Genomic DNA, 14981 nt, shown 5'->3' with positions numbered 1-14981 from the left:
AATAAATGTAAAAAAATAAATACATTTTAAAAAATAAATAAATTACAAAAATATATTAATTTTAAAGAAATAAATAAATTACAAAAATATATTAATGAAAAAAAATTATTTAAAAATGAATTTAAAACCAAATATTAATTTTAAAAAGTACATTAATTAAACAAAGTTAGTTAAAATTCAAAAAAATACAAAATAAAATAAAAAAATGAAAAATATTAATTAAAAAAAGAAACAAAATCTTAAAAAAAAGCAACACGTAAACGAGTGTTAAAATGTTCACATAAAAACATCTAGATTTAAACGAAATGTATGAATAATTTAAATACCGTAACGATGTTTTAATTGGAATAATTTTATATTAAAAGGTTTCTCCACAACCTCAATCTTTGGTGTGTTTGATAGAGACAACTCCCACTGTACTACGTGTAAATACAAGTGTACATACATATGTACATCGTATGATTGCATCTTTTAGGTAATAGCACATTTCATCTTTTGGAATGTGAAAGCTTAAAGAGACAGTTACAGTTTGGGCCCTGTCGGAAGCCCTGGCACCTACCTGTACGTGCTTTTGTGTGTGTGTGTGTGTGCGTGACAGTGTTGTATAAATTTGTAATATTTCTTAGCTGTGTCCCCCGCTGCCCGCCCGTCTGCCGTGTGCAATATGCTTCCCTGTGCTGGCATTTTTCTCCTGTACACTGTCTTCTGCTTCTCTCTTTTACTCTCTCCCTCTCTGTGTGTGTGTGTGAGTGCTGTCCAAAGTGACAAAAGCATTTTCGGCGAGCATTGGGTGGCTAAATGCGATGGGTGCGGAGAGGGGGGCTTACACTTGGCGGGGTAAATGCGGTACCGCGACTCGTGCATGTAACATTCATGGTGTACCCTCGAGGAGAGGGTATTGTTCTGCAGACTAAGATTCGGATGGCAACGATAAGCCCGAGATGAAATTGGCAATCCATAAGAACAAAATCTATCCTAGGGTATGTCAAATAGGAAAAATGTGGCGTCGAAAGAGAATTTTCTGCCCTAAAATTGTTTAGAAATTATTATCCACACGATTCCTGGTTTGAATCTAAATTCACGTTGTTGCCCTCCTGGAATATTGGATCTGTACAGGGTATCAATTACTTCGAACCCCAAGGGCTAGCCTTTCCACAATAAATTGTTGGTGTTCTGCAGATGTGTCTGTGTGTGTGTTTGTGAGTGCGGAAAAATCTACATTTCTTTGCGCTTAATTTTTCCACAGACAGAACAAAAGGCGTGTAGCCAGGCAGCCGTGCAGGGAGGAGAAAATGTCAGCAGATGGCGAAAAGAGACGTAAACACACTCGTAATTGAACTACAGTTATGTGCAGTACGAGTGTATGTACAGGGTAACAGGCTGACTGACTGACTGACTGACTGACGGACTGACGGATGTGTGTGTGTGACGTTATGTGACGTGTGTGCCCGAACGGTGTACGGCGGGGAAAGAAGAAACGTGCGTTGACATGTCGGCGCGATAAGGATAAAGAAATTGTCCGTTTGGATGACTCGTTTAATCAGCTGATAAGATTGTGTGTTTATTCTTTCGCGCGTTTTGTAAAACATCCGCTAACAAAACATACTCTTACATACAACAATTACACAAATATTTATGGGCCATTTCGGGATTGTGTTATCATCCCCACACACAGACACACTCGACGATAACAACTCTGCTGTCGGGCTTGTGTTGCCAGCAAAATCCAACAAGTTAATGGCCCAAGGTTTGCATCATGGCCAGGTCTTTGGGGGTGGTAACGGGCGGGATTATGCAGTTCAAACCGGTCCCATCATTGACGTCATTGTTGAGGGGGTTTCTTTTGGCCTGGCCAAACGATGATGCAGTTGCTACCAGACAGCCATTGACGTCATCGTTACGGTTATCAATGTAGAACAACGTTTGATCAAAAGCTGAAATTGAAAAAATACTACCGTAACAGCGTGTGACCTGAACTTATATTTACTGGAAAATCCAAGAGCTGAAGCGGTTAGACCTTGAAAAAATTATGATTTAAAGTACTTTATGGAAGAACCCATTCAAAAATTCAGCAAAAAAAATAAATTCTTGAAATTTATGAATTTTTAGAATAATTAACTTACTATTTAATGACTATAAAATATACACAAAACAAAGATATTTCATGAGGAAGAAATTCTGTTACTTGGGGATAGTGTTAGTTCAATTATCTTTTGGATTATCCTTGTCTATGTGTCATGCCTGTGTCATGCCCAAACAATGTATTTGTTTTTGGTTTCTTGGGGCTTAACCTGGCTATACTTGTTCGCAGCGCCCTAAAGAAACAGTAGTGTTGTTAAGTTTTTATTAATATTGGAAGTTTATCAAAGTATCAAATAGTAAACCCCATTTTCATCTTCTATCTCTATACTTATAAGCCAAATGTTTCAGTAGAATTCCCAGAATTTGTGGACACAACTTTCCCACACTATAAATCTGTTTCTCAACACACAACGATTATAAATACAGATTTATTCTCAAAGAAAAGCAAATGTCTCTCTCTTGATCTTTATCTCTCTTTCTACAACTTCACTCTTACTCTGCACACAACCTTTATATCTTTCTCTGTCTCAATCTATCCACCACCAAAAACTATCGATTAAGTTACGGTAAATCACTCAGAGTGTAGCCCCAGCCAATGCCCATTTATCGATACATAAATTAATGTTAATTTCCAGCATTTACCTAAACAAATCTTCTCGGTTATAATTCTATTTAAGTTGTATTTATTTATTTGTTTTTTCGTTCGGATTGTGTGTGTTTTTTCCTATGAAAATATGTTCATACGTACATCTAGTATGTAAGTGTAGCCCCCCCGCCCCTCCCCCCAGCATAAGAATTTCGATCAAATATATATATATTTTGCAACTTGGCGCTGAAATCAAATAATCGCTCGAAACTACAGGATCAACCAGCAATTAAATCCAACCATAAAAGAAAAAAAAAACCGAAACAAACCAAAAGCAAAACCACCTAAATGTAAGCCCACCCCACCATTAATCGTTAGCACACAGCTACTATCTGATTAGATTAGTTTATAAATTAAATTATATTCTAGATTTCTTTTGGGTTTCGACTTTTGTTTCGATTTTCGCTTATGGTTTTCTAAGTTCAAATCGAATCGATTCGAATACTACTTGTAATCGATCTTGTCACTGATCTCTGTGTAAACCCCCCTCCAAAATGCTGCTGCTGCTGATTGTTTTCCCCCATGGGAGTAGCCAATGACCTCCTGGCGGAGACCAGCGATGAGGGCGGAGCCTCCGCCTCCTCCACAGAGTTGTTTGAGGTGACGCCAGCCATCTACTACGGCGATTCGAATGTGAATCTGGGCGAGCCCTTCTCGATAACCTGCATCATACCGATCACGGAGAAGATCCATTGGCTCAAGAACGGGGAGCCCATAACGCGTCACAATCTGCGGCATGGACGGGATGAGCATGCCTACACTTTGGCGGAGAGCGCCATCGAGGGTGAGTATCTCCTCCCATGCGGGGGGGCGGAAGGGAAGTCTGGACCGATCTGACCTGAACTTTCTTCGACCGACTTGAAGGTGAGAAGCACAAGATCGAGGCGCATCTGAGCGTGCGGCATGCCCTGAAGGTGCACGAGGGACGATACCAGTGCAACCATCGACACGGCAGCTACCACATGCTGCACGTGAGGGGTGCAGCATCGCCGGGCGGCGGCGAAGCCACAGAGTCTGGATACCAGACCATTGACGAACTGACGCCCAATTCGGCGGATGACATTTTCACACGGACGTGGCTGGAGCAGCAGCAAACGGGAGTGGGAGTGGGAGTGACGCCACCGCATCATCAGCAGCAGCCGGAGCAGCATCAGCACCAGCACAAGCAGCACAAGGCGCATCCGTTCTATGGGAATGCCAGCAGGGGGGATCTGACTGTGGGGCCGTACGTCCCAATGCCACCACCCACCAGCCGGTACAACGATCTGACCACACTGCCCTGGCATCCATCCTCGACGGCGACGGGTGTCCACGGCCTGGGCGGTGGCATTCATCGTGTGTACTCGGCCACGCCGCCCGACTTCCCGCCACCGCGCCTCAACATGATGGAGCACACTGTGGCGCCGCCAGAGCCACCCACCATACTGTACAATCAGACGCTGCCGCATCACCGCCAGCGTCCGCCAATCACAGCTATTGTCACTGCCACGGCCACCGATTCGAGTGCCGGCTTGGGTGCCCCCCCCTCATCCACGCTCCTGTCGACGGCGCACCATCACTCGCACCACCAGCAGCAGCTGCAGCAGCAGGCGCAGCACACGTTGAATGCCTTCCAGTTGCCGCTGCCGCCGCCGGTGCCGTATCCAGCACAGAGTCCAGCAGCTCCGGTTCCAGTTCCAGCTCAAAACGAGAGATATCAGACATATGCGCCGCACTTTGTGCCACCAGTGGTGGGGGGTGGTGGTGCAGCAGCAGCCCCAACAACAACAACAGCAATCGCATCGATGGGTGGTGGTCAAATGAGGCAGCAGCCAAAGACGGTCTTGTCTGCTAAATTGGGTGAGCCACACACACAAACACACACACACACCAGACACACACACATACATACTAATACTTATTAAAAGTTGAACTTGTAATTTGTCCACAAATTTGTTGGTGTTGTACGTTTGTTATTTGGCTTTTAAAATGCTCTCGCTCGCAAATCGTAAAATAGTACGTCATCCGCTGCAAAAACGTCGTCATTCCCCCTCCCTCCCTCAAGTCTCTCTCACTCTCTCTCTCCTCCCACTCTCTCTCGCTCTCTCTATATAATTGTCACTTATAAAATCTGCATTGACATCAGCTAACATGCAAGGCGTATTTATATATGAGGTGAGGGCACGCTATCGAGCAAAGCCTCACCCACCTTATATATATATATATATATGAAAAAAAGAAAACCTTGGGCCATCAGCTTACGCATCCTCTACATACTAAACCAAACCCCACCCCATCTCGACCACAACCATTCTCGCTCGCTCTCTCGCTCTCATACGTTCTATCTCACTGTTCCTCCCTCCATTCCATCAACCGCTAGTCTAATTATTCGGTGTTGTTGGTTTTTATTAATCTGTTAATCGCTCGCCTAGCTGCTAGCTCGTACTCGTACTCGCCCGCTCTCGTTCTCCCGCCACATCTCTCTCCCTCTCTATCTCTCTGTGGTTCACATACTGTTTGCTCTCCGGCTCTCCCACACACAAAACAACATCCACACCCACACATACATATGGTAACACCTTTAAGTTTAAGCTTCAGTTTCTGTGTGTTTGCTTGAACCTTTTTCAACAATATTTTGCCTTTTGTTTTTGCCAATTTTTCGTCTTCTTTTCGTCTTTATTTGCTGTCGCCCGACTAGCTATATCTATCTATCTCGCTCTCTCCTTGTGTTTTGTATTCGGAAAGAGGATTAGGCAAGTGATTTTGTTTAACTAGATGTTGGAAACGTAGGGATAGCCATGTTTTGCGTTCCGTCTGTCTGTTCTAAATAAATTATATATAAAAAAGTAAGTTATACATACTTTTTTGGTTTTAGAAGACAATCATGTGTTTGATCCTAAAGCAGACATATTATACACAAATTATATAAATTAAATGACTTATATAATATATTTTGCATCTGTACGTAGCTGCTATGTTTAAGGGTACAAAAATCGTCGACATCCGAGGCCAGATTTCATTTGACTTTTGTTTTCCTTCTTTCGTTTCCTTCTATATCTCTTTGTCCTTATGCTTTAGTTGTTTACTTTGGTTGAACACACACACACAGCTGGCAGGTGCACCAGCGTCGCTGTCGTTGTCGTTGTCGATTTCGATTTCGGTTTCAATTTGATTGGCAGCCCCACTTTGAAATGACGCATCATTTTACAATTGGCAACGTTTTGTGATTGGCCTTGGCTAGCTTATAGGTTATCCATCCGTTGGCCAAGATTTTCCGCCGATAACGACCAACAGATTCAAAAAACACGCGATGTCTAGAGCTGTATGACACTTGCTTGAAACTTTACTTGAAGGATTGATTGATGTTACCTTTTTTCAGATTAGCCAACTCTACTCACTTCAATAAGCTGCTTTCAATGTTGTACTTATATTGTCTATTTTTTAATCAATCAATCTATCTCTCTGATGCTTTTCCTTCTAACATACTGCTTTTAAAAACAGCGAATTTCCCAAACAATTATCCGATTATTCTGCTGGTTTTCAGATTATACACTGTCTTAAACTTGAAACTGCTTTTTAGATCATTTTCACTCCAGAAAAAAATGTGTAATTTTCTAATTTCCAGTGCTTGAAAACCGTCAAGAATTCTCTTATTAGTCTTGAAATCTCTCATCAATTTTAAGTCTTCTTCCTTTTTCTTATCTTTCTTTTCTTTTGCCCACTTTCTTGGTAGAATTTCAACTAAATGTCATTCGCGTTTTGTTGCTTCTTTTTCTTACGCGCTCTTGTATATCGATTTATCGCTCGAAAAGTCGATGACCGATGACTCGAACTCATTGTATAGCTTAACATGTATATCGTATATCGATCCATTTATAAATCAATCAACTTTTGCTCAACTATTTTACATTGCAGCTAACTTTACCAATAAAAAACTATTAATTAAAATTATACATAAAAAAATGAAAAAAAAAAAAAACACCAAAACCTATCAATCAATCAATCAACATAAGCGTAAATAATCGATAAAGTAATCTCTCGAATCTCATCTGCAGCGTAAAATCAAATTAATTTGATTTCAGACCAAGTTTCAAAATAGTATCAATAAAAATATATACATATACTCGTACCATATGTTAAACAGAGGACCAAATAAATTCGACTTACACCCAAAATTGTATGCTCTTTTATTTCATTTGATTTCTTAGTTTTAGTTTTAGTTTTAATTACAAATTTATATTTATATTATTTCCAAACTTATTTTGCCATCTCTCTCGTTCTCTCTTTTTTTTTTTAGTCTTAGTGAATTGTGAATTTAGTTGCTAATTCCTTATGATTTCCATAAGCATATATTTAGTAAACAAAAAAAAAACCAAAAACCTCAAGCTCTCATCTCTCAGAACCAACCTCAGAAGTATCTCAACCTCCCAAAAAAAAAATAAAACAGCCATGGCTCCACCTCTCATACTTTAAGCTCGTTCTCAATTTATTCCTATATCTATTTTATACATACAAAATAAATATATTATTAAATATAATTCTTTATGTAAACGTTATTCTTGTATCGAAAAAAACAAAAACAACCTTAGTATGCATTTATCTTTACGACGACGCCTCCGCCGCCTTATAAATATCCAACTAATTTGTGCCTTTTATGTTTGTTCTATTTTCTGACCTTCTACCATAGATACGTTGGTGCCAAATTATGACAATGTCGAGCATGAAATGAAATTTTATGATATTAGAGGGCCGCTGGTGCTCAGCTGCAATGTGAAGTCCGATTCAACGGACCCGCTTATATGGTAAGTCATCAAAATATCCCACCCACACCCAAAAAAAAAAAAAAAAAAATGCCAACCAAGGGATGGGATGATAGTGCCCTGTGGTGGATGGAGAATGTCTGTGCCCCACATAGTTAGTAGTTATAAGAGCAATCATTTTAATACGGCACAGCTAAGCACTTTTGCTTAATTATGTTGGCCTGACTGACTAACTGACTCTCCTGGGCTGACTGCCAGCCTGTTAGCCTGTTAGCCTGACTGCCTCCCCGACTTGACTTGACTTGACTGACATAACCTGGTAACAACGTTCCGTTCTGCGTTCTCCGTTCCATTCCGTTCTCTGTGTGGTTGAGTGGTGGTTGAGGTTCTGCCTGTGTAGGCCCTCGGGGTGTGGTGACTGTAAAGTGCCTTCCTGTCTGTGATTGTGACTGGTGACTGGTTGCTGGTTTGGGGCTCTGGCTCTGGCTGTGGCTCTGGCTCTGGTGTAATGGTAATGACACTTTTGTTCATTCCAGAACCCCTTGTCTGGGGGCCAGGGCCAAAAACTTTGCGTGCGCCACTGCCGCCTCGCTGCCGTCTCGCTGCGGAATTAGTCTTTGAATAATTGGCAAAACAAGCAGCACCTCAGTTTCTCAGTTAAGTTCCCACTCGAGAAGGTTCTTTCGCGTTCTATCCGATAGCTGTAGAATTCATTTAAATAAATGAGGTTTTTTTCTTGCTTTCAACAAGAACTATTTAACAAAGATTTAATGAGGCAAGCTTTACCAAAAAATAAAAATAAAAGGTCTCTTGGGATTCAGCACTAAAAATGGTGCCAGTGGGAATATCGCTCAAGAGTGAAATGGTGGAGATTGGTAATTATATGCATTTTGGTGGTGTAAAGTAGATTTTAGCCCAAGGGAACTGTCTTATCTATTGCTAAACTAATCCCTGATCTCATTTCCCCCGCGTAGGAAAAAGAACCACACCGACGTGATGAACGTGGATGTGCTGAAGGGTCGCTTTAAGTTAATCAATGCCGAGAGGAAGTTCATCATCGACAGAGCGGAAGCGTACGACGATGGCCTCTACAGTTGTGAAATCAATGGGGTGTCCAGGGATATCAATGTGATTGGTAAGCAGAGCGATCCGGCATCGCCCGCAAATAAGACACAAACACTAACCGAGTAATCGTTGCACCATCCGCAGCTCGCGTTGTTGTACGAGTGCCTTCAAATACAGCCGTTGTGGAGGGCGAGAAAATGTCAGTTACCTGCTCGGTCGTGGGTAGTGCACCACAATTGTCATGGACTTTTGGTAAGCCCATATTATTTGGTGCTCGATAGATCTGTACGGGGAGTTTAATTGTGTATTTTGGTTTCAGGCAATGTAACGCTAAAAAACAATACAGATCGCTTTGTACTGAAAGCGGACAACAATATTGAGAATGCTATTCTGACACTGGACAACGTTACTCTGGACGATAGAGGCGAGTACAAGTGCATTGGACGCAATGCGGCCAATGATTTCGGAAACAGCACTGTTGCCAGCGACTTTACAACTGTGCGTGTTAAGGGTAAGTCGATATATCGTATTGCCAAAGGGCTGGGACTACTTATTTGGCATCAACAATCTTGTATGATCCGTTGTCAGATTTGGTCATTGACGAAAGATATAGCTAGATTTATAAAACAGAGACTAATTAAAAAAATATACATATATGTAATATATGAAATAAAATATATAAAATAAAAAATGTGTAAAATAAAAAATGTATAAAATAAAAAATATAATCTATAAAAAATATATAATATAAAAAATATATATTTAAAAAAATATATAATACAAAAAATATACAATATTAAAAGTATATAAATTAAAAAAAAAATATATCAAATAAAAAATGTATTAAATAAAAAATGGACTAAATATATACTAAAAAAATTTAAAAGCTAAATATTCATTAGGCAAATGATCTCTTCTGACAACGGCAGTGCAACAACAATACCAAAATTGATATTGTTTTATTAATTTCTTGGTGTTAATTTTTCAGGCAAATTTGCCGCCTTGTGGCCTTTCCTGGGCATCTGCGCTGAGGTGCTTATTCTCTGCTTGATCATTCTCATCTACGAGAAGCGACGCAACAAGAGCGAACTGGAGGAGAGTGATACTGATCCCCAAGAACAGTAAGTTTGCCAAATATCCAATCCGCCAATACAACAGCCACAACCAACACCACCACCACCACAAAAACAAGAAAAACAAAACAACCAGCAAAAGCGAAAGCGATAGCAAACAACATCAACAAGAAACAACTGTCGAACACCACAACAAAAACAAAACAAAACCAACACCAAATATTATTAAACACAAACACAACAAAATGCAGCAGAAAAGGGAAAAAGAAAAGTTGAAATTTTTTAGATATACTATATACTGCAAATTAAAGACGTTGAAGCTGCAGTCAATGCAGAACAGACACAAAACAACACCCACAACACAGAATTACGGAGACACAGAAGCAACGTACTTACATGCAACATACGGACGGAGACTGAGACTGAGACGGAGACGGAGACAGAGACAAACGGACGGCACGGGACACACGGCGGCAGCAGCTACAACAATTAGTGAAATTTTCTTAGTTAACAATTTTTTAATAATTACCCTAAAAATAATAAAAACAAAACGAAACAAAACAAAACCATAGGGGGAACACCGATAAAAGTGAATGAAGAATAATGAAAGTTAACAAACGAAGAAGTTTAGATATGGAATTATGTATATGGATAATCTTTGCTAATTTTTTGTATTATACGATGGAAAAAAAAACAGAAAGAGGAAGAGAAGAGGAATGTGAACACAAAACCTACAGCCTAAACTGATAGATCTATTTAATTTCTTCAATGTGTGCTAAGCGATAAGGGATATATGCCTCAGCAGTATATATTTTTTTGATGCGCCCTATAACCTCTCTGACAAACACAAACACCAAACGAAAACGGAAACACACCCACAACACACAGAACACACAATAAACTCAAAGAAACACACACACACACACACACACACACATAGACACCCCAAGAGATGGACAAACAAAAACTATGTAGTTTTCTAGCTCTAAAATAATATAATTACTCGTATAATTCATCATATATATCGCCGCCGCCTTATAGTTTTCTTTTTGCTTACTTCCAATCAAATACAAATTAATTCAAAATAGTTTTTAAAGTATATATGTTTTTTCGCTGTGCCTGTTTCTGTTGCCCGAAAACACACACACACAACACACACACACATAAAAAACTTTTCTTCTTTTTTATATCAAAGTCCAGTCCATAATATAATGATTATTATATCGTGTAAAAGAATACAAACAAAAATGTTATCAACTTTTGTTTTTAAGTACTTATTGTTTAATTGTATACATTAAAAAGAAAGAAAAAACCACAAATTTCAAAATTTGGAGAGATACGAAACCAGATTTAATCGTTACTTATGTATATTATAAATGACTATATAAGCTTATTAATTTCTTGGCAGTAAACACACACACACACAAATGCACACAAGCACACACTTAGCTCCACGCCTTTTGCATTGATTTGGAATTATAATTAGAATTATTTGTACAAAAACAAAAACAAAACAAAACAAAAAAAATAAGAGTATTTTCCCTAAGCCCGAGTACCCCCAGTATCGCCAGTACCGCCACACACCCCCTAGTTTTTGCGCACTTTACTCGTATGTTTATATTTTTTCTTCTTTAGTTGTCGCCTCTGATTTTTGTTGATTTCTCGCTGTGTATAAATTTTTGAATGACTCCGATTCTATATTGTACGAGTATATCTAGTATATCTGAACACTTGTGCTATTGTTTACCGACTATTATTATCTTATTCATTATGATTTTGTGCGTTTTGAGATTGATTTCAACTGAAATATAAAACCAGCAACAAACCAGAAAAAAATACAATTGTAAATTAAAAAAAAACAAAAAAAGATTTAAAAAATAAAACAAAACAAAAACCAAACAATCTGCATTTTTAATTTTTTATTTATGTGTTTATATTTTGACATTTCCCTTAGATTCGGAGCTCTTTTTTTTTGCATAGATGCTTGCTGTGTGAAGAGTACCCCCAATGATTGTTTCTTTTTTGTATCCTTCGGTGTATAAAGTTTTTGCACTGCTTGCTGTGGGGAGAGTACCTCTAACGATTGGATTATGTGTTCCCTCATTTTTTTTTTTTTGTAATTTGCATTTTGCATTGGTTATCCTTTCGCCTTTGAATTGCTTTTGGTGACACTGTGTGCGTGATTCGTCGTAGTCGATAATCATGGAAAGCTAATCAAACGTCTTCTCCATTCTTTTCTTATTTTTCCCATTAATATCCGTATAAATATAAACCGAAAATTTCCTTTGGGTAGTTGATTCAAATTCATTCTCTACTCGTAGTTTAACGAAAATTGAATTAAAAGAAAAGCTAACATAGGAGACAGCCTGCAGCTTCATTCGATCGATCAATTGGTTGACTGTACTCTGCAAATCATCATCACAACTAACCTTAAAGATCCTCGCTCCCCAATAATCAATCAAAAACCAGAAACAAAAAAAAAAAACAAAAAACAAAAAACAAAAACCAAAAATTGCGATCAAATTACATCTTCAACCCGCCTTGACTAACAAAAATCTGATCCAAAATGTGCCCAGCGTCGTAACTAACATCAAGAACAACCTACAACAACCTACATCAACAACAACAACAACAACTCCAACAACAACAATCACAACAATAATTTATAATAATAGTTATGATAAATATTAACCATAGCAATAGCAACAATAACAACAAAAACAACTACAAAGCAACTGCAACTGCAACCGGCAACAAGCTAGAAAACAAAAACAAAAAAATAGTAGAATAATGTTTGTACTAACTAGTAACAAATTTGTATTATTTTGGATTATTATTGATTTTTTGAAGCATAGAATCTTTTATTGATTGATTGATTGATTGCCGCTCTAATTCCCACTCTCTCCTTTCTAATTTTTAATCTTTAATCTTTTTTTTTAAATCAATTCCCAAGCAACAAACCAACCACAAAGTAAAACTAATTCAATCGATTTTGCAATTTGTTTCTATTGCAGGAAAAAGAAAAGGAGAAATTATGATTAAATATCCTAAACAGAACAGCATACAGAATAATACCAAACAAATTAAAAACAAAAACAAAAAGAAAAAGAGTTAAAAAATGATTTAAATATTGAGCATAAACCAGTAACAGAGCATTACATAAAATTACAATACATAAAACTAGCAAAAATGATATAACAAAATGAAGGTTCAAGAACATACATTACATTACAAAACATACATATATGGATAACAGTCAGTCACAAGAGCCTATTCCCGAAAACCCCAGACATCTTTCACTCTCTACTATCACCCGTTCCCTGTCCCCTGTCCCCCCGTCCCCTCGTCCTCTACTGTCCCCAGAAACTGCAGAAACTTTTGTTTAGTGAAATTGTATTTTATTAAACTATGAAAAACCAAACAATTAATATTAAACAAACCTAAAAAGAAAAACTGAAATTAATATTAAAAACGGAAAGTGATAGCAGTTAAACGAACACTAAAAAAAAGAAAACCATAATAGCGGGACTGTAGAAACTAACCTAAAAGAAGACAAAGGTCCCACAATCTCCACTCTCCTCACTCCACTCTCCTCTTCTGTCCACTCCTGTTCCCCAGTCACTCTCTCCCCAATCCTGCAAGAGAACAAAGGAAATAATATTGTACATAATCTCAAAAGTTGAATGGAAAAATGGCAGAATAAGGAAAGCAAAATAAGGGAATTCTTCTGTCTCTGTACTGTACGCGAAAACCTACCAACGGCTCTCTCTCTCTCTCTATCTATTTGTCTGTCTCTATATCTCTCTCTCTTTGAGTATCCCAGCAAGGATATTTGCTCTGACTATGATTTCTTAGGTAGCTATATTTTGAGGTTAGGTTTTACTTGGGCCACGTGGCGATCGATGCAGAAACAATAACAGCTAGAAGATGGCGCAAAATGGCGGAGAATGGCAAGTGGAAGATCAGCAGCGCAGCAGCAGAAGCAGCAGCAGCGAAAAGGAAGAAGGAAGATGAAGAAAAAGGAACACTGTTAAATGAGAAGACGATGTTAAAAAGAACTTTGTTTATTAAACTTAGTTAATATACATATATAAATAATGAACAAAATGGAGGATGAACTTTTTAAACAATTAAGTAGCGCGTTATGGGTATATTTTTAAAGGATTAATACCGGAAGTAGTCGACGGATGAAGAACCGAGAACATTGTATATTGCATAATTTTAGAAGAACAAAACAAAACAAAAAAAAAACAAATATAAGAAGAAAGATGATGAAAAATCTGATGCGTACTGCCAAAACTTGTAAAGTTCAGTACTATTTGCTTAGCCTCATTTTTGGTAAACACTAAAAAACTAGCAAAAAACCAAAATCAAAACTCTGTTAATTCATTTCTGTTGTTGTTAATTTGGGTTGTTTTAAATATAATGTGAAGCATTCATTGTGTGTAAAAAAAAAAAAACAAAAACAAGGAAGAAAATGTGGGAAAACAACTATTACCTAAAGCGGTCTTCAAATCACATCTCTTAAGCTCGTAATCATAACTAACATACATATACATATACACATAATATAAACATAATATAAACTCTAAAATTAGTTTACTTTTCTGTATGTCCTTAATTCGTGTACGTTTCTTTTTTTTGTTGTTTCTTTTTTTTGTTGTTTCTTTTTTTTTTGTTGAGATCATTTTTCGCCGCCACCAAAGCTTTAAATACTTACATAGTAAACTGTGTTCTCAGTAAAAAAAAAAACCAAAAAACAACAAAATATAAGAAAAATGATGGGAAATTAATAAAATGAATGAAAATTATGTTAAACGACACACAAAAGATGTGAGTACGAGATTTGTATAGTAAACTAAATAAACATAATAAACCGAAAGAAACACCCCTGGAAAAAGTTCTTGTTATACATATATATAGTATATATAATTGCTATATATATATATATATATATATAAATCACGTGTGTGTGTGGCATGTTCGATTACCTAGTTTAAACTATATACAAATACGATAAAAATACGGAAATAGAAGTAGCAGCAGCAGGAGAAAATAAATGAAAAAAAGTGAATGATGTGGGGGTCAATAAATAGCCTAGAAAGAGGAGACTTTTTGGAAAACCGTCGATAGAAAATTCTCGTGCATAAGTTTTTTATTCATGTACAATTGTTGTACAGTTTTTGTGGCTTATTTGTGTATAACAAACTATTAGTGACAAAAGAACAACTACTACTTACTACTAAACTATCATAATATATTGATCTACATATATTTGTGTATGTGTATGTACATTAAAACGGGGAGCACTTATGATCCTGCTATCCTACTGGTCTTTTCATTTCAATTGGTTTTCTAATACACCTCATTTGGACA

General features: G+C 37.6%; 1 protein-coding gene across 2 annotated transcripts in view; it reads left to right on the top strand.

The window, feature by feature from the left end:
• Window positions 1-14238, top strand: part of LOC6602227 — a 29395-nt gene extending 15157 nt beyond the window's left edge. The window contains exons 2-9 of one of the 2 annotated variants that reach the window (XM_026988014.1): window positions 3261-3512; window positions 3593-4567; window positions 7395-7509; window positions 8442-8602; window positions 8677-8784; window positions 8852-9043; window positions 9521-9653; window positions 12620-14238. In XM_026988014.1, coding sequence (XP_026843815.1) covers window positions 3261-3512; window positions 3593-4567; window positions 7395-7509; window positions 8442-8602; window positions 8677-8784; window positions 8852-9043; window positions 9521-9653; window positions 12620-12647 — 1964 coding nt within the window. In that variant the 3' untranslated portion in view covers window positions 12648-14238. Of the gene's footprint in view, window positions 1-3260; window positions 3513-3592; window positions 4568-7394; window positions 7510-8441; window positions 8603-8676; window positions 8785-8851; window positions 9044-9520; window positions 10371-12619 lie in introns of those variants that run through there. The other variant, XM_026988015.1, reaches the window with a different exon arrangement.
• The last annotated feature ends 743 nt before the right edge of the window (window positions 14239-14981 follow it).

Source organism: Drosophila persimilis, unplaced genomic scaffold, assembly GCF_003286085.1.
Source record: "Drosophila persimilis strain 14011-0111.01,24,50 unplaced genomic scaffold, DperRS2 tig00000124-arrow-pilon, whole genome shotgun sequence".
In the NCBI taxonomy this organism is placed as follows: domain Eukaryota; kingdom Metazoa; phylum Arthropoda; class Insecta; order Diptera; family Drosophilidae; genus Drosophila; species Drosophila persimilis.
This window is presented reverse-complemented; position numbering and strand designations above follow the sequence as displayed.